Source organism: Dermacentor albipictus, chromosome 7 (assembly GCF_038994185.2).
Source record: "Dermacentor albipictus isolate Rhodes 1998 colony chromosome 7, USDA_Dalb.pri_finalv2, whole genome shotgun sequence".
NCBI classification, from domain to species: Eukaryota; Metazoa; Arthropoda; class Arachnida; order Ixodida; family Ixodidae; genus Dermacentor; species Dermacentor albipictus.
The window spans coordinates 35,706,762-35,726,399 of NC_091827.1; the positions used below are offsets into that span (position 1 = coordinate 35,706,762).

The 19,638-nt window shown below is 47.8% G+C and overlaps 2 protein-coding genes across 2 annotated transcripts in view; both read right to left on the minus strand.

The window, feature by feature from the left end:
• The window catches only part of LOC139047814 (uncharacterized), a 205,694-nt gene that overhangs the window by 170,046 nt on the left and 16,010 nt on the right, over positions 1-19,638 (minus strand). The gene's annotated exons all lie outside the window — the stretch shown is intronic.
• LOC135905700 (uncharacterized) overlaps positions 1-19,638 on the minus strand; it is a 37,889-nt gene that overhangs the window by 4,452 nt on the left and 13,799 nt on the right. Inside the window, exons 4-9 of the mRNA XM_070521230.1 lie at positions 17,068-17,232; positions 13,544-13,751; positions 9,558-9,708; positions 7,155-7,264; positions 3,483-3,606; positions 909-1,079 (exon numbers count right to left, since the gene is read on the minus strand). Of these exons, the coding sequence (XP_070377331.1) occupies positions 909-1,079; positions 3,483-3,606; positions 7,155-7,264; positions 9,558-9,708; positions 13,544-13,751; positions 17,068-17,232 (929 nt within the window). The remainder of the gene's footprint in view (positions 1-908; positions 1,080-3,482; positions 3,607-7,154; positions 7,265-9,557; positions 9,709-13,543; positions 13,752-17,067; positions 17,233-19,638) is intronic.

Here is a 19,638-nt window from a genome sequence, read left to right on the forward strand (position 1 = left end):
AGACGGACATGATGAGACGCTGGAACACTCCTTGAGGTTTTATGTTGCTCGCGCTGACCATTTACCGCAATCTGTGTGTCGGATGCCCCCCCCCCCCCCCACTATGCTGTTTACAGCTAAAAAAGAAAGCTCTCGTTCTCAGGCTGCTTGCCTCGATTCCTGTGAGGAGGATCACCCGCGCCGCCTCCCACCACTCGCAGAGAGGAAGGGCGAACAGTAAGGCTTTGTGAGAATTACTCCGAACTTTTCATGTCGCCCTTAGGGTCGCCGCATATTCTCTATGAGCGCCCCTCCCCCCTTCCCCTCATCTGAGCACCGAGAGGGAACCTATTGCTGTCAATCAGAAGGTTTTGCTTGCGCCAACCCTCGCAAAATTGATTGGCTTGCCAGTGGCAAAGGCGGAACTTTTGAAAGTGCCCAATACTTTGTTCGTCTAGTCTGTGGTCGAGAGAAGTGTTCGATTCGAAAACGCCTTCGTCGCGCCTTCGAAGATTATTTTTGTCAACTATTCGGTTGATAATGGCCTCTAGATAAAAACACATAAAACACACACTTTAGTTTTCTTTATATACGTGCAACACTTTGGAGATACACCTAATTGCGGAACGGCTACTCGGCCACTTAAAGCATAACACTTGTCCAGTTGGCACCTGTCTTATGGCATTTGGAAAACTCGCATTTTAATGTAACGAAATCGCCGCTTTTGTAAGTAGGTCACATGGATAGTCAGATCACAGAAACGCTAGAAACAGAGAGAGAGAGAGAGAGAGAGAGAGAGAGAGAGATTGTGACGGGGAAGGGGCACTATTTTCTGCAACCGTTTAGGGAGCCTGGCTTAGCGCGTGAAATGCTAAGCCCGTACGATTCGTGCGAAGTCAGCAAAGAAGTCCTTGTCTTCGAAAACTCACCGCTTCCCTGCCTGTCAGGGAACCTCTGTAGCATTTAGCGTTGATGGCGCTAGCCAGGTCGTTTTGGTCGCTGGTCAGCTCGTAAATCAGCGTGCCCATTTCGAACGAAAGTCCGAGCGTTGTGGTCTGTTTGTCAGTGGCGTTCCTTTTCAGCAGGGGCCACAGCTTGACCTGCAGACAGTTGCGCGCGTTCGAATATCACTACGCAGTACGATTCCATCCGCTGGCTACGCTCTGTTGCGGTAGTTCCGTGCAGCAGAGCCAAAGCTACGCGACCCGCGAGTGCAGATTCTTGCGCGGCGAGATGTAGTGCCACAGTTCGGTGTCCGTTGGACGGCTTAAACGGCTTTGAAAAGTAGTCTCGTCAGCATGTGTTTACTAGCAAGCTTCTGTACAGGTTGCAGAGTGGTTTGTTGCGCGATTTCGCTTAAGTTTTTCAGTAAAATATTTACTCAGGCTCTAGCTGCGATGTCTGAGATAACGTTCTGCTCTTGTTCGAATGAAAACGCGCAGAGAAAAAGAAATTACTGAAATGCTGCCATACCGACATTAATTTGCATTTAAAAAGGACAAGCAATTGTTTCATTTGACACTGGCCGAATTTATACGTGTAGCCGGCATAGCGACAACACCGCGGACGACTCCCTTCTGCTTAGTGCATCGTTCTTGGCGAAAATTGCGGCCATAGACTTGCTTGTCTCGTATCGTTCCAAGCTGCTGTTTTGCGCGAAAGGAACAAATGAATTGGCATTGAACATCCTTGGAATAGTGCGGAAGGTGTGCGGTAAAGGTGCACCAGTTCTAAATAAGAAAAAGGCTACACTTACGAATTAGGGATGGTCGATTAATTTTTTTATTCAGTTAACGATTAATCACTGATCATTTCAGCCTTTAGTGGATTAATCGCTTTCGATGCAGGATTTTTTTTATTGTCGATGTGATTAATAGTAATTTTTGTCGGGCACGTTTAAAAACGTTAAAACACATTTGTCCACTCTTGCAGGACCCTATTTCATTGTTTGAGAGGTAGCAGCAATTTTGAAACACAAGCGTATAAAGGTTTCATAAAGGATGATATTTAACTTTAATAGCTGGCACTGCTGGCCTCCGAGAAGACAAACAAAGTACGTTCTAAAGTGGCACTTCGTGCAGAATTAAATAAGATGCACGGCACTAGTGAATCTCTGTACAGTAGAGTTAAACAAGAAATAAGGAAAACGTCAGGTGTTCAAATGTGAAGTCCCACTGAAATGTACAAGAAATGTGCATTATGCACCAAGCAAAAGAAAATTACACGTTTGCGATTTTGAACCAGAGAATGTGTGCTACAGCGCGAAGGAATGACAGTTGGCTGGGACTTCTGGGGGAAGCCAACGCCTTGTTTGAATGGCCACACAACCAGTCCGGCGAAAGTAGATGCTCGGACGCCATAGACTTTCTGCAATCGACATGAACACCATCGCTAAGCCAGATAAATGCATCAAACTGGCGCTCATGTTGCGCTCATGTTGCTCATGGCGCTCAGTTGCGAACCGGGAGTGCCATGACGAAACATTACTGGCTTGACTATAGTGTGCCTCGAATAGACCGCCCAGTGTGTGGAAACAGTGTGACGTCACTGTGAGTGGCCCTCCCATCTGCCGCGCCATCGAAGTGGACGTCGTTTGGCAAAGAAAAAGAAAACTTTCGTGCGATTTGTTTTTTTTTTCTGCAAAAAAGCGTTGCTTGTATATCTACTGCCACGATCGTAATTCCGGGATATTGTAGAATATCTGTATTGTAGAATATCACTGTAGGATATTTGTGCCTGAAGCTGCCTGTTTTTTTGGTTGATTGAAGTGTTGCCCTGACTCTATTGGAAATTATCTTGGTGAATACTTAATGCAATACTGAAACATAGCTAGAATGGACCTAAATTTATTTAATTCTTTGACGTGACCGTTCTTATAGGTTAGTATTATGATGGCATTCTTCCCGCTTTCTACACTACAAGGCAGCAAGCTTTTTAAGCACAATATCTTTCCCATATTTTATTAAATTCTCTATTGTTCCATTGTCTCCAGCAGCTTTTCTCTGGGGACATCTCTTGCAAGGCCCTCCTAACTTCGTCGCTATTAATAGAAAGAGCATTACTTGCAACGTAGGTTGCCTTGGTGCCTCACCTTCCACTTCAATTGCTGCTTCGGAGATGAGCCTAGTTATTGTTTCATCCTTTACCTCTCTTTTATCTCCACTTTCCTGTTCGAAAGCTCTATGTTCGTTTATGAGTACCAGCCCGAATTCACTTGCTTTTACCCTTACTGCGTCCAGGTTCTGTTTCATCTTCGCTACTTTTGAATAAATCTGTCAATGAACCTCGCACTTAATAGCTACCTGGCTCAGTTTATTCCTGGAATGGTAACTACTCTTTAGCACCCTTCACGTGGTTGGCCTTGGCCGTCGCCTCCCAAAGGAAGCAGGTGATTACGGCCCATGCAGTTGAGGCCGGCCGTGGCCTATGCTTGCAAAATGTGATTATAGATGAACTCGACCCCAGGACGTAATTCGAAATTGTACAGGTTTAAGCAAACGTACCAAGCTCGGGTTCTTATCCTCTGCCGAACTTATGAGGATGTTCGGAGGCACGGCACGGCAGTCGGCTCTACTCTCCGCCGAAATCGCTGAAGATATGGCGATAACCGTGTCCACGGCCAATGAACTGCGGGCAACAGAGCGCGGGAAATCCATATTTTGCATCCTCCTTGTGAAGAGAGTAACCATGCCTTCACACTTTAAAAACGTTTACGCCCTTTGGGGCGTTGTTCGCAACAATAACCGTCATCTGCCTTGCTTGCGTTTCTTTGAAACTCAGCGCTCGCTACTCGTGTCCTGGAAGTACTCGGAACCTGGAAGCACTGGAAGCCGCTCGTGACCTGGAAGTACCGGGCTCGCCGCGTTAACGGAAATGCGGGCAAGAGAGATGAAGATTATTGTTGCGGGACAAAATACGACTCAGAAGGCGTAAGCCTTTTTTTTAAGTGTTCCACTAAGGTAGTGCTCGTGACGCCCTTCTTTACGGGAGTAAGTGCACGCAAATCCCTTTTCGCTTTCGAGAGCAATACACTCATAAACCTTTTTCAACCCTTTGGGCGTTATGTTGTGGCACAACAGTAATCGTCATCTACGTTTTTTGGGGTTCCTTTCATGAAAGCTCTGCGCTACTTTCCTGTCGAGAATGCTGCGTCACGCTGGTAACGCGCAAGCCGTTCTTGACTTGGAAGTACCGGGATCGCCGGTTTAAAGAAAGCAAATGCGGGCAAGACAGATGACGATTATTGTTCTGGGATGAGATGAGCCCCAAAGGATGCAAAGTGTTTTTAAGAGTGTACTGTTCAACAGAGTAAAGTCGCCAGCAATCTCCTTCACAAAGGCTGTACTGGTGACGCCTTTCTTTGTGCAGTAGTAGGTGCGCGCATGTCCGTTTTTATTTTTATTTTTGAGGGCTTCGTACTTCGGCCGCATTATGATGGAGGATGAATGCAAAATTACAGCAGAAACTTCCTAGTGCGACTTTTGAGATAGCGCGTATGCATTATAACCAGTTGGTCTCGTTGCACTCATGCAACGAATGATTGACTTAGTGGCTGAGTTATGCAGACCGCGGTAGACGCAACGCATAGGCGACAAATACGGGGGGCAGGAGGGCTGCCGGGGCCTGAGCCTCCTCCACAGTTTACCGCGGAAAGGGACAGCCCCCCTCCCCCCCTTCGGCAATGCCGAAGCCTACACCTCCCTCCTAAAATGTTGTTGCGAGAGTTTCGTTACCCCCATCATTTGAGGCTGCTTTATAGTTGCCTATAACTTTTCAGTTAAAATATTATTGCGTCTAAATGCTTACTGCACCGTTGTTGGCGTGGACGTGCATGGCTAGTAAGTACTGCCCCGCCTCCCGGAAAGATGAAAACTTTCTGCCTATGACGCAATGTATCTAGGATGACACAATGTGCTGGAAGTATTGCAAAATACCTGATGCAGTTATATAATTGGTGAACCTAATTATACTCGGAATTAACCTTATTGGTCGAAATAATGTCATTGTAGATAATCGGAATTAGGGATAAGCATTGTATATGAATTGACCTTCATTAAGCTTATTTATCATGACAGGGCTTCAGTCGCTCGTTAGACTTAAGTCGGCTTAATTAACCCGGATTACTTTTCTTACATTTAAGGTTGATCTTATTCTTAATCTTTCAGGCTTGTTCAATCTAAAGTAACCTCAAATAATCTTGATTAGGCTTAAGTAGTTATATGACCTAAATCATTTTGATTAGCATCACTATTCTTAGTTACCCGTCATTACGCTTAAGTAATTTCATTTTAATCTCCGATACGCTTCGTTGCTCTTCACTAGTCTCAAGGAGCTTTATTAAGGCTTACATAATGTCATTAGAGCTAACCTTATTAGTGTGTTATTAGCCCTAATTACTCCTAAAAGAACAGTAAAAGCAAATATTAGGTTAAGCTAAAGCGAAAGATTGGTGCTCAAGAAGGTCTAAAGTAATTGGGAAATTGAAATAAATGCAGGATTGGAGTCGACACTCCCTCGGGACATTAAAGTAATAGCCCTATGGTGAATGCACTCCTCATTGTAACTACGTTACTAGTGCTCAGCCCTCGCTAATGAAAGATCGTTGATGTGCATTATAAGTCGACAGAAAATGGTATTTGTCCGGTTCTGTTTGATTGTTCAGGAAAGAGAAGAACAACTCATGGACGTTACGCTTGACACCGGCGCGGGCGGCCGAAAGATTGCGTTTCCTCTTCTTCCTGCCGCCTGCGCTTTCGTGTTCGTGTAGTTGCGTTATCGCGTAGTGCAATCTTTGCTGGCTCGCGAAACTCGCACAACCTGCGAGTAGCAGATATTGCCGCGTCCGTGCGATGTCGCGGAGCAGATGCAGCGGCGAATCGAACGCTCTCTTGGCTCGGTTTCCCTATGGCCGCGCGTTTGCTTTTTGCGCAGAGAACCGTAGCGCCCCCTGTCGAGCGCCGTTTTACTCACCGACGGCATTGAAGGGCAGTGATGGCATATGCAAGGTCACGTTCTTCCCGCTAGGGGGCAAGCGATTTGACTTGCGCTAAACATATGTGGACTCTCCAGACGCAATTTTTTGGTAAGCAATCTTTTCTTGGCACGAAACAAGCGTTGCGAAGTTTCCGCACTGGTATCGAATTGTCCAAGTCGACTTAGTATTTTCCTTCAACAACCCTTCAATACTTCTTTAGCAGTCACTATATGTAGTCATAACCACAAATCTAGTAGTCATGGGCAGTCATCAAGCCTTCTCATAAATATCCCCGCAGGACTCCATGTATACCTAACTAGGGCGTCGTGACACATGTTACAGACAGACGGACGGATGGACAGATTGCCATGGGAAGTGGCCCCAGAATGCTTACGCGTTAAAAACGCTTGTGTACTGTGCATTGAGTGCACGTTAAAGAACTGCAGCTGGTCCAAATTTTTCCGGAGTCTTCCTTGCTTCATAAACAGACCGTGCTTTTGGCAGCTGAAATCCCAGAATTTGCGTTCGAGTTTCGTACTTATCAACGGATTGTGGTCGTTAGCTCCGTCTGTTATAGTTAGAGCGCTAGTGGCTCATATTATTGCGCGAGTAGCTGCAACTCGCGGCCCATATTGAACTCTTCTTTGTAAGAGCTGTTGTACCGTTCCATGAAGTAATATCGGCGGCACTATCTTTCAAAGAAGGGAGTACCGCTGACTCCTGGCAGGAGTAACTGCCATGCATAGCAGTTACTGACCCATTCGAATCTGACGTCATCTCTTTGAAACTTGCCAGGTTGCACGCCGAATCGTATACCGCGTGTCCCTTGCCCTTACAGTCGTATTCACAGATGGGCGTTCCAGCGTTTCTGGACTGTGCACAGCAGTAGTCGTGTACATGAACTCAATGCAGCGGAGCCATGATTGCGCGACGGCTTTTCGCGTGCCTATCAGGCGCTTGCTTACTCGCTTAGCGCAATCACGTGGCCAAAAAATGGGCTCCCCTGCGCTGCGCAGAAGCTTCGTTGTCTGATGCGAGACCAGTGCTCGAAAAGATTCGGCCGAATAAGTGCCATAGACGTCGACTCCCGTAAGGAGCCATATAAAATGCCAAACGAAGCGCAGCGTTACACCGCGACGGAAAGATGCACTGTTAGATGTACCCTTGCCATGCACCGCACCGGCATGGACACGATACTTACTCTAAAGCCAGCTTGACCGCCTGTTCGAAGCTGACCATGCTCGGACTACTGTAGTCACGCACTCCGATCGCAATGACATTGTGCGAGCCATTAAAGTGCTTAAAGATCTCCTGCAAAAAGAAAAAAAAAGAGTGCTCGCTAAACGCGGTGGGGACAGATCTTGAAGAACGAAATCTGAGGACTCCGACACCCGTTTGAAAAGGTGCATTGGCTTTAGTTACGTGTTTCGCGTTTACAAGGCAACAATTTTTACTTCCCTAACAAGCGACGTCTCTTTATTGTGTCCTGTTTCTTAAGCTTGTGTCGCCAACAGTTCAGGCACATATGTTTACCATTACTGTATCCGCAACCCAACCTTTATGAAAATGAATGTTGGAATGTTGTTGGCAAATTGTTGATGAATTGTTGACTCAATTGCCTTTCAACAATACCTCAATAATTATTTGAACCACAGAGCAATAATTCAACAGTAATGTTCTTGGGTAGTTCAGAACAAATAAGTCGACTAAATTCTGTCGATATATTGTTGAATGGTATTAAGTATTATTGAGCCACTGTTGAGTAGTTTCCAACAATAAAGTCGTTGACTAAATTCTGCTGATATATTGTTGAATAACATTGTATTCTTGAGCAATATTGAGTTTGGAAGCATATGTGAATACCACACGCACATGTGTATGTGTGCGTCTTTTGCACACATACACATGTGCGTACATGTGTACATTCACTTTTATATATATATATATATATATATATATATATATATATATATATATATATATATATTGTTTTACTGATCACATGATCACCATTGCATATATACGGGGTGTTCTTTCACGTTGCTTGAACCGTAACGTAACGACGTAACTACCGACGTAACTACCGAGTGAGTGACATAGCCGTAACTACCGAGTGATCAGGGAGACGGACCCCTGCCCACCATGTAGATACGGCTATTGATCAAATTACGTGACTTGGACCCTCTCCCACTTCAGAGAGAGGGCCAGGGGATGATCCCCATTCACTGTACTGGTTGGCGCCCCCTGTCGATCCAGTAGATACGTCTGTGGTTTAAGTTACGTGAAAGGCCCTGCACCTTTCCACACTCACACACACACACAAACCCACACACATATGTATGAATAAGACTTCATGATAGAGGCATCTATGGCTGCCGCAAAGTTTTATTTGAAAAGTTGATGCACTTCTTGAAAAACTCTCGGCCATGCACACGCGTTTTCTTTGCCGGGTGTCCCAGCTAACTTCAGCCAGAGTTTAAAAATATGGGAATGCAATCCAGCTCCTTGCCATGAAGTTGCATCACGGCATAGCAGAAGCGAGAGGAAGCGAACTTTGAGTGTTTCCGACACGAGATTGTATATCCCCTGCTGCATGCCATGCATTAATAGTTGGTTGACACGTTCAGAGCAGCCTCAGCAACCGAGTGGCAACGTTTTCTTATTCTGTCCAAAAGGTGTCTAAAAGCCCCTTTAACACGCAGGCGACATATATAGAAAGTGGTTTAAGGAGCAGGGCCGCGATATTGTAGCGATGCCTTTTCCTACAGTACTGCCTTTTGGTGCTTTTCGCGTTCGTGAGGGGACAAGAGGGGCTCCAGGTTCCTTGGATAAAGCGTCGAACGCAGCTACTCACAAACGCGAAAAGCGCCGAGAGGCTTTAGCGTCGACAAAAGGCATCGCTATAAGTTCGCGGCACAGGTGACCACTCTTCATGCCGCATCTACATCCCCGTACGCTGCCACAATGCATCGAAGCTGCCAAAGCCGAGACCTTTCGCCTCCTGGTAAGATCCAGTGACAAGGAACAAGTTTGCCGCGGATTTTCGGCGTCGGCCGGCTTTCTCGTACGGGTGCGGGCGCTGTGGTACGGTACGGGCTATAGGGTGGCTCGATGTTCTCCACGCCCGAGTGGAGACAACCGCGCCTTCTACAACGGCGTTGGGCACGCGAATGGCGGACGCCATAGTACGGACGCTTTGGCGGCACTCGTGTGTATCCGCCATTCGCGTGCCCGACGCCGCAGTAGACGCCCAGGTTGTCTCCATTCTGCACGGAGCGTCGCGTTCGGCGTCGCGAGGTTGTGCACGTGGTCAGCCGACGCCGCCTGACGCCCAGCAGGCGCGTCAAGGCCAGAAATACACCGCATGCTTCTTCATTCTGGTTAAGGCGTTATTCCTCTCGCTCTGTGCGAGTGTGTGTCTGCGCAGAGTAGCAGCGGTACAAGTTTGCGAGGTACAACTGCGATTATGCGTATAGCTGCGGAAATGCGCTTGCCGCATCGGACGCACTCGATGGCGCGTAGAGAACCGACGGGCCCCCGTGCGTGGCACCGTTAATTGAGGGCAGAAGCCGACGGAATTTCGATTTGCGCAGCGATTACTCACGTCAAAAACTGGTTTCATGGACTGCACTGCTTTGAGAATGTCACCGGCCTTCGCGACGACATTGAGCACGCCGAAGTTCCGAATGCGGTTGTAACCGTACAGCTCGGTCATAGCACGGGTGGCACCTCGTATCTTGTCCACCGTGACGTACCTGAAACGGAAGCAGGAGGGTTCACCGGGTGGCGGCGTGGAAGCAATCGAAGGGCGCATGGACGATGGAATGTCAAAAATCACGGTACGCAAGCTCATGGGACGTTATTTCCGATGCATTCGCGGCATATATGGAGATGGTGATGATGGTAGGAGCATTCCCCTTTAAATGGGGAGGCAGCACGTTCTACCGATCTCGTTCTCTCAACCTCTACGTGGTGTATTTTTAGAGGCTTTATTCTCGTACCCCTTTATGAGGCTAGAGCGAACAGTTCAAATATGTAATAGAAATCTAAGGAAACTTCATATGGGATGCATATTCAGTTCGAGGATTAAATAATCAATATTGTCAAATGTTTTTTCTTATGGTTTCTCGAGGAAGGGAAACCGACGCAAGCGGGGACTCGTCTTGTAGAACAATGGGCCCATGTGTTCCACCTAACTAATGCAAGAAGCTTATAATATGTCAAGTGCCCGGTATGTGGACGAAAGCAAAGTAACGCCGTTCGCCATCGCTCTGTGCAAGTCAGGCTATTCTTTGTATTTCGCCTAGTTACCTAATTAGTTACTATTAATTTTTCGACATCTCAAATGTTACAGTCGGAGCAAATTGTCATCGATATAGTTGAAGATCCGGAAAAATTCCTCATCCCGATTTCTGCTACTCAATACGTGCTACATGTAAGTTTTTTTCGAAGCCTTAAAGGAAGTCCGTGAAATAGAAGAAAAAAAAAAAAGGTGCCACGCAGAGTCGCGTGGAGGTCGTGTGGGTCGTTGCCACGGAGGCCATATCGCACGTGGTGTCCCAATGCATCTCTTTGGTGGGGACGCCCTCGGCTGGGGACAAACACCCCATTTAAATCCGAGCGTTCAGGTCCCGTAACGGTCGACCACCTCCCTGGTTGTGAGGGCGCTTGTTTAGCGTCGACAAAAGGTGGTTTACCGGTGGGCGCCCAGCGACAGCTCTAATACCCCTGCCATACGGCCACCCACGAACTCCGTTGAGCGTGAAACTCCCTAACGGAAATTGACGGCAATGGAGTGTCGGCCGTGATACAAGGCGCAGTGCGAGCTTTCGACGGACGCCGCACGGGGTAGAAACGGAGCTGCTGCGCTCACTTCCGCGTGCAACTCTTCACATATACGGTCGCCGTTAAAGTAATTAATATAGGTGTATTTTCTTAAAACAGTACATATTAAGACAAAATCACAGCGAGAAACTTTGCAGTACGTTAAGGGAAGATTTGTTTTGCAAGCATAGCGAAGTTGCAAGCGATGCTGGCCACACTGCGCTCTTGTTTTCGTGCGTGGACAGCGCGGGTCACGTTGTTGGGCAGGTGCGCTTCGAGTTGGGATTCCGCTGTGTAATCGTGCGTGTCTGTGTGTTCGCGGTGAACTCAACTGCTTCTAGATGAGTGACGAAACTCGGTTAGAACGACACATGCGGCTCGCGTGCATATAAAAGCAAATGAAATGGCGGAACGACGTTTCCCGATGCGGCATGGCGAAGTATTGGTGTAGTGGCTACAGGCACTGATGCCCTTAAAAACAAATGAAAACTTCCATTATGTGGCACACACCCCAAGGTAAAACGAAATAACGCTAAAATTTGTAAATGATCCAGTTACGACGATTTACAAGCATGGTTTTCTGCGGAACTGTAGCTACCTAGGAACGAGAGTACTCCATCCATCCATAATGGTCATTGCCGAACTCCCTTCGGCCTAAATCTCCATTTTACTTCCTTGGCGCAATGGAGACCGTGTGACACGGAGCGCAAATCAATTGGCGTAAAGACGAAGAAGTTCAATGGAGTTCGCGGGTACCCGTGTGACAGGGGTATAAGTCTGCACGTCACAGCCGCGTGGAATGCTTGCCACCAAGGCCGTGTGGTGGGACAAGGGCCCACCGAGAGATCGCGCACACAACCACACAGACCTACTCCCCCCGCATTTTTCTTTCTTGTGGCGATGCGAATGGAATGGAATGGAAAACTTTATTCACTCTTTAAAGGTTTTAGCGGGTCGAAGCCGAAGTCTTCATTCTTGAAGCTTGAGTCCTCTTCAGCCATGGCTGGGCCCCTAGTCCAGGGCTCCACTGAGCCGGGCCGCCTCGCACGCGTGCGCTATTAGAGCTCTTTGAGTCTCTAGCTCGCGGCTGGTGAGCCAGCTCTGCCATTGCTCCGCACTTGGTGTTTTGTGTTTGTGGAATGCCTGGTTTCTTGTACACTCCCATGTAATGTGGTATAACGTTCCTGCTCGGCTGGTCATCCCTCGAGCTAGGCAGTCCGCCCCTTCGTTGCCCCTGATCCCTGCGTGGCTTGGTATCCAGATAATGTTATGTGTGGGTTGTCCCTCAGCGATTGGAACTCTGCTGAGGATCTTGAGCGCCGTGTTCCTTATTCTGCCTCTTATGTAGCTCCGGCGCGCCTCTTGTGACACTGTTAGAATATTGAGCGATATTCCTGTTCTATAACCTTCTTCCGCTGCCAGTGCGACAGCAATTTCCTCTGCCTCGGTTATGTTAGCTACCTCGGCCGTGAGTCCTGTGATTAATTCTCCTTGATTATTTACTACCACCGCTACCGCGTTGTTTTTGTGTGCGTGTGAGTATAGGGATGCATCGGTATAGACTGTATTGTCCCGATGTCCCGTCGTCTTTTCGTAAAACTCTGCCCTAGCCTGTCTCCTACTCGCATGGAGGTTTGGGTCCATGTTGCGAGGGATAGGTTGTATGCGTAGTTTCTTTCTTAGTGGGTCTGGTATATTGGCCCTGCTACTTTGTGGTTTTTCTACTTCCCGACCTAGCTTTGTCAGGAGCGCCCTTCCCGTCGTTGTAATGCTGAGTCTTCGTACTTGTGCGTTGAGCTGGCATTCCCTTAGTTCTTCAAAAGTGTTGCTGATTCCAAGTTGCATGAGTTTGTCGTTGGATGTGTTCCTTGGGAGGTGGAGAGCTGTTTTATACGCTTTCCATGCAATCCCCTCACGTAGCCGAACAAAAGGATGGAGTGGGATTGGAAGGGGGCATCTCTACCCAATAAAAGGTATTAAAAAAAGACTGCGTGTTTCCGCCGGCTCTGAGATTTTAACACCGTACTTCCCGCATACGACACGGACGCTCTATCACTGGGTCATTGCCGAGATCATCGGGCTACCTACATGGAATGCGGTACATCGATGACCGAGTCCTGCGGTCTAAACCTCAGGCTCGCTCGATAACTAAAAAAAAAAGATACTCGAGGCAATGCGAACGATCCAGCCTCTAAACGCAGCCTGTGTACGATCAATTTGCAGCTGCTGCTGCTGTGACTAATGCAAAGCACGCCTAACACCATGAACCGAAAAGAAAAGCAATATGTTCGTCGTCATCGTCGTCATCATCATCGTAATCATCGTCATCCTGAAACCTAGCTCAGCCTTAGGCTTAGTCGTCATCGTCCTTCAATCGGTTTTAACGTGGCAGCTGAAGCCTTCCTCACCATCGCTCCTGCTTCTGGTTTTCGCGCTGTTACTCGTAGCCTGCATCTCCATTCGTCGTCGCAATAATCGCATCATCATCACGATCGATTCTCTTCAAAGTGGTAGGCGTAGTCTGCGTTATCACAACCGTATCGTGCCAGCCGCATCTAGATAAATTTAGGCGTCATAGTTATAATCAGCACCCTCTTCCGGTACGAGGTCATGGTCCAGTGTGTGGTGGCATCATCATCATCACCATCATCATCATCATCATCATCATCATCCGTTTCAAGGTGTTAGGCGTAGTCTGCGCCAACAGCGATTGAAGCGAAAGGTGACACGTAGCAGTAGCTGCCTTTTAAAGCACGTGTTCCTCACCGGTAGTCGAAGGAGGCTCCCATCTCGACGTTGCCGTATTTCAAGGGCTCATACTTGAAACTCGACCAGCTGTTCTCCACTTTGGCGGCGTGTATGCGGTCTCCCAGGATGACCACGTGTGTGTAGTACAAGTACGTACACATCCTGTCTGGAGGGTACATGGACTTTATGACTGCGGATTCGCCCACTGTACACAGAAGCTCCCGGTCTGGGTTAAAAAAAAAAGAAAGGTTGTGAGATATTACGCGCCAAAAACACGTTATGATTACGGTGCACGTGTTATGGTGGGGCACAACGGATGATTGCTGACCACACGGGGTTCTTTAGAGTGTATTATAATCCGAAGTGTTCTTTCCGAAATTCCATTTTCGTTAATTTGGTGGTAATGAGGTTGGTTATATTAGAAGAGAAAATGGAAGCCAATGTTCAATTTTGCGAATTCCGTGTCGAACGCATTCCGGCCGCTGTGGTTCAGCAAACGTTCTCGGAACTTTTGCAGTTCTGTATTCAGCCTCCTGTTTTAGAACACACTGCAAAGTATCTTAAAGCCCATAAAGAATTTAACTAAGCCTAAGCAGATGCTGTCCGAAACTCATGACGTCTCGACTAGCATGGTGCGGGAACTTAACAGTGACCGTCACCTCCAGTCTGGTTTTCGGACCGAGGAGTGTTTTGGACATTTACCCAGCAGGCATCTGCCGAATTTCATCGCGTGGCATTTTGACAACAAAATGATATTTCAAAACGTCTCCCAAATTTCAACAACTTTCAGTTAGCAACGTCCAAAGGGCGCGCGCCCTTCTAATAACACGCGGGTTTGAGGCACTTATTCTTAACTATGCTGCTGCGGTGTATCAGTGTTTTAATCTTGGCCAAATAAAGCGTTGCTATAACGCATAAACGACGAAGTTACGATCAAGTGTCGCAAATACGCCATGTAAGTAAAAGGGATGTTGCGTAGTCGAAATTTGGGCGGCCTTCTGAAATTTCGTATACCTTAAAATGCTGCCTCTGATTTAGACTGGTGCGCTGCGGTTAAGTTTTACAGATGACCGAAAGGCATATGGACAAAATTTCTTCATCTATGTGCGTGTTCAGGCTTACCAAGCTTGGCACCACGGTAAGAGTGGTTTTCTTGCTATTGCAAAATGTTAATTTACTAGTATAGCTCGAGCATTTATTTTCTCTCCCTTTAGTTTGAGCAATGGTAACTGGAGGGCCCCTTCAGATGCACTTTTTGAGATGATCAGTGCTACTACCAACAATGCAGAAAAATACAGTTATAACGGAATACCGGGCTCTTTTAATTCATAACCAAGGACTTTACCTAATGCTACAGTGCACATGACCTACAGGGTTACTGCCGCGATAGACTGTGTTCTGTATTTCTACGTCACACTGCCTACACTTGTCTGTTTGGTAAAGCACCGCAAGATTTATCAATAAAGAAATGATACGCGTCAACAATAGTCTCTCAGGTGACCATCGATAGAATAAGCGACCATATTTTGAGCCAAACAGGGTAATAGAATAAGTGAACGTCCGCATTTATGACGCGCATTTCCTAAGGCTAAATGTTACGTGCAAGCATAGTGATAGAGAAAAATAAGCAGTTGGTACATTTGTTCCAGTTTCTACTCTCAGCACTTGTATCTGCAAATTAATTCGAGCACTAAATCTGCTCGCATGAGCAGAACACACCGGTCAAATCGGTGGCCGGTCAACGAAGAACAGTTGTTATGAAAGAACCGGGCCCAGCGATTTCTAACCCCGGGTCATTTAGCGTTCGTGGCAAGGCCCAATCTGGAAGCTGGCATATTGTGCGAACGCTTTTTACGCTTCCAAATTTACATTGACCCCATACATGCAGGCTGTCTTCTTCTTCAGGCTTGAACTTGTGTCTTGTTCACACTGGTACCGTCGGCGCGTCTACAGCGGCGCGGAATCTCTCTCCGCCGAAATACCGCGTCGTTCACATCATTCGCATTTCGTGAACACCGCGAAACACCGCGAAAGGTAGAAAAAGAAGAACAAAAAAAAGCACGTCTTATTTTACTACTAGCGCAATCTGCCAAGCATGAAGTTTATCTTGCACTCCCCCTTTCCAGCGACGCTTAGCCCCATTCACACCCTCCCTACCACGTCCCCCTATAGACCTTTTTCATCCGCGATGTGGCAGCACAGCGTTCATGACCCCAGAGAACTTCCGGTCAGTCATTTACGAGAGTCAAGTTAGCCAAGAAAAAAAGAAGTATTTTGCCGCATACTACACTGCAGGCACATATTCTTCATGCTTTCAGATAAAAGAACGTACGCAATGCGTCGTATTCAGGCGCGGGCTTTTTTTGTTGTTGTTGCACTTAACTATACAATTCATTGTCAAATACTCCAACTCCCCAACAAAGCTGGTGCCTGCTGGAGGGTCCTGTAAGTTTATAGGCTAGTGTAACTTCTGCTGCTGCTGACGGCTTAACCGGAAGTCTTCTGGGAACTGTTTGTGTAAGCATGAAAAAGGTCTATACTGTCCTGCGCTAGCGTAAGGTTCGCGCTTTTATAACTTTTCGCGCGAGGTCGTATTTCTCGACATTGTGCTTGTGCTTGGCGTGGCGCTTGCCGTACAGAACCGGGCAATATTCTCAAAGGCTCCGTGAACTTCTTCACTTGCGCGCCAGCTGACGCAGCCTGTCTAGACAGATCGTGAGAAGACGAAATCAAACGCGATCAATGATTTGCGGAGTGCCGCCAGGCGCAGCATGGCGCTTCGTAACCAGGGTGATGCACACCGGGTACGAACGTGATCAGTCCAATTTTACATGAAGCAGGGATCACCATCATCAGGAGCAGCAGCCTATATTTATGCCCACTGGCGGGGGGGGGGTGCAGACGAAGACCTCTCCCAGCGATTTGCAATTATACCCCAGTCCTGCGCTAGCTGATTCCAGTTTGCGCCTGCAAATCTCCCAATTTCATCACCCCACCTAATTTTTTATCCAACCGCTTCTCTTCCCCTGGAACCCACTCGCTAACACTAATGGCCCTCCGGTTGCCTGTCTTGCGCATAACATGCCCTCCCCAGCTCCACTTGTTCTTTCAATGTTAAACCAGAATTTTTCGCTGTCGCCGTTTCTTCTCTGTTCCACACCGCTCTCTTTCTGTCTCTTAACCTTATCCCTGAGAATACCGACGTGCAACACTAAGCACTTGCCTCTGTTTACCACGGCAAAAAAAAAGAGAGACAAGGAAATTGCTAGCTACGTAACTCGCAAGGCATGAATCAGTCGCTGAGTCGAGTTCCGATTGGTCCACGCGACGACAGACTCGGGCGGCGGCAGGAGCGGCGGAAATCGCTATAAACAATACCGATCGGTGCGGCGGAATGCGCCGCCGCCGATTTGGATCCGCGCACCTCCGAACGACGGTCGCCTCAGTGTGAACGAGTCATTTCGGGCGCTTTAGACCTACCAGAAAAAAAAAGCTTATCCGCGCATTTCTATTTATCGAACGTGGCGGCGACTATCGCTTACATATCGGCAGCTGCGTCTTCGTCGTCGGTGTCGTCGTCGGTGTCGTCGTCGGTGTGGTCGTCGGTGTCGTCGTCGGTGTGGTCGTCGGTGTCGTCGTCGGTATCGTCGTCGGTATCGTCGTCGGTGTCGTCGTCGGTGTCGGTGTCGGCTTCGGCTTCGCGGTCGCTGCGGGCGGGAAAAATCACAATGTGCCGCGTGTCGTCAAAACCGAGCCATTGTGAACGAGGTAAGGTACACGCTTAGAATGACAGAAAGTTGAGCTCGTTGGTAGGGATTCATAATGCAAAGAATGGATAAGACGTGCGGACACGGACAGAGGAGAAGTGGACAACCCGAATGCGGCGTTCGTGTTGTCCACTTCTCTTGTGTCCGTGTCTGCACGCCTTACCATTCTCTGCGTTGTACACGCGTTGAGCGCAAAATGCGTCAGGCAATTCACCGTACACGACTCAGTCGTAACGAACAGCCTAAATCCATTATTTAATGCGAAAGCGTTATTTGCCCCATTGAGCGGAAAATATGTCGGCGTGACTGAAAGACAGGGCCAAAAAGTGTGCGTGCGGCGACACGGTTCTGGTTGACGAAGCGTGTGCCGAGGTCGTGCGTCATTGGTCACGTGACGGCGTAGCGAACGGTGAGCAAATGGCGCCACGTCATGAGTGTATCAAATAAAAAAAAACCATTAATGCCCTATTGAACGCCGCTGAGTGGCCCTTCGAGCTATGAACTCTTCGTGAGCAAGCGGGCTCGTTATGACAGGGCGCATTTTGATTTGGGGTTACCGAGGCCGAATTTCTCTCTCGCCTTCGTTAGAACGAAGGCGAGAGATTGCGCCTATAAGGAACGCGCGAAGCAAAGAAGACTTCCCCAGAAGGACTGTATTTATGATTTCGCATTCCCTCACATAGGCAGCCCTTCGTGCAGCTGCCCAATCTATGTTATCGAATGTTCCAGTACTACAGAAGCAGACATCGTTTCCAACACATCGTACTCTGCGGATCGGACGGTTTTCTGGCTCGCTTGCCAAGTTGCAAGCGCATAAACACGACAGCGGAGTGGGATCCGCGGGCGTACGAGATGTCGTACCGACAACAGCTAATCAGAAAAAAAATTTTCCCAGCAAGTTCTGACTGAGCATCGAGTCGGATCCGACGCGCGAGTCATTTGAAAAATGCCCACACCGGAACCTTGTTCTTGGCCGTTGGAATCTGTCGAAAACATGTTAGAGGCGACTGTCGGTATACGTGCGAAGGGTCGTCCGTACGACCGCGCGCTGAGTCGTAAAAACACCTCCGTAGACGCTCTTACCCACGTTCTGCGCAGATTCGGCTGAATGAGTAAAACATTTTCTTTTTTTTTTTTTGGAGACACGTTAAACGTGCTTAGTGGAACCTTAGTGGAGCGATTTAGGCACGGTACGACAGGTCATCCGTTTGTGGGATCGGCTGTCGTCTGTCGGAATAATTAGGCAATTATTCATTTGGATGTGTTGCGCAAGTAATATCTGGCTCTTATACAAATACATTTCAAGATTTCGCTACTGTGCTAGCTGCCATGGGCAAATTTTTAAAATTTCTGCACAATAAAGAACAGTCTGCTGGTATGTCAGAACAATATGATGTGTAATATATATGCCTCTTCTCGAAAGTGGCGGCCAGCGACCACGTCAGCGACATGATCGAAAGCAACGGTACGAAGACATCTCGAAGTGCAGGCAGTCAGCGCAACGACGATGTAAGCGACGTGGTTAGTATGGCTTGGATATTTGTTCTTCGCTACCGACGGCGTCGACAAAACTAATTGTGTTCGCTGATATGTGCTTGTCAGAGTATCTCATACACCAAATACGCTGTATATAGGGAATTGCGTGTTTCTCTTAAAACCGCTGAAAAAAAATCTTTTCGCCCTTAAAAAATTTATGTTGCTGCCTAAATTTCTGTAGATATGGCATTTGACGGCCTGGATCGTTCGGTATGACACTTGGCATAGGCTTACATGCCTGGCTAGTCGCGAAAACCAACTTTGCATTTGCGTTTCCGCGCGTCCCTGGCACTCTGCGATGATTAAAACATGGCGACTCTGTAACTTCCGTCGTCTGTAATACGACAAGACGTGGCCTAACAGTCTGCCTTCTGTTAATCCCTCAAGAACGCATCCAAAACGCAGACAAAGGCAACTTGGCAGCTCTTTTTTTTTTCCTTAAAAACCAGACAAGTAATATTGACCAAGTGCCACACTGAACAATCCGCACAATATAATCATATCTTTCTGCGAAATCGAGCACGATCATCTTTGTGTGCTATTGTAAGACAAAAACGCACATTCCAGTACGTAATGGGAGTTATCATACCTTCCCGAAACCCAACAACATGCCACTACGTCCGGTGTTACTGGACGTATCCGAAGCATGACGTCCACGACGTGTTTTCGGCTCCCGCGTCGCTTGCGGCGCATGCAGCGAGAGAAAGCATGCCTCCGAGATCCGAGGCAACCATCGGTGGAGCGAGGATTTGGACACAGCTCCTATTCGTTTGGTGTGCCTGACTCTTCGAACGCTTCATCACATCCTCG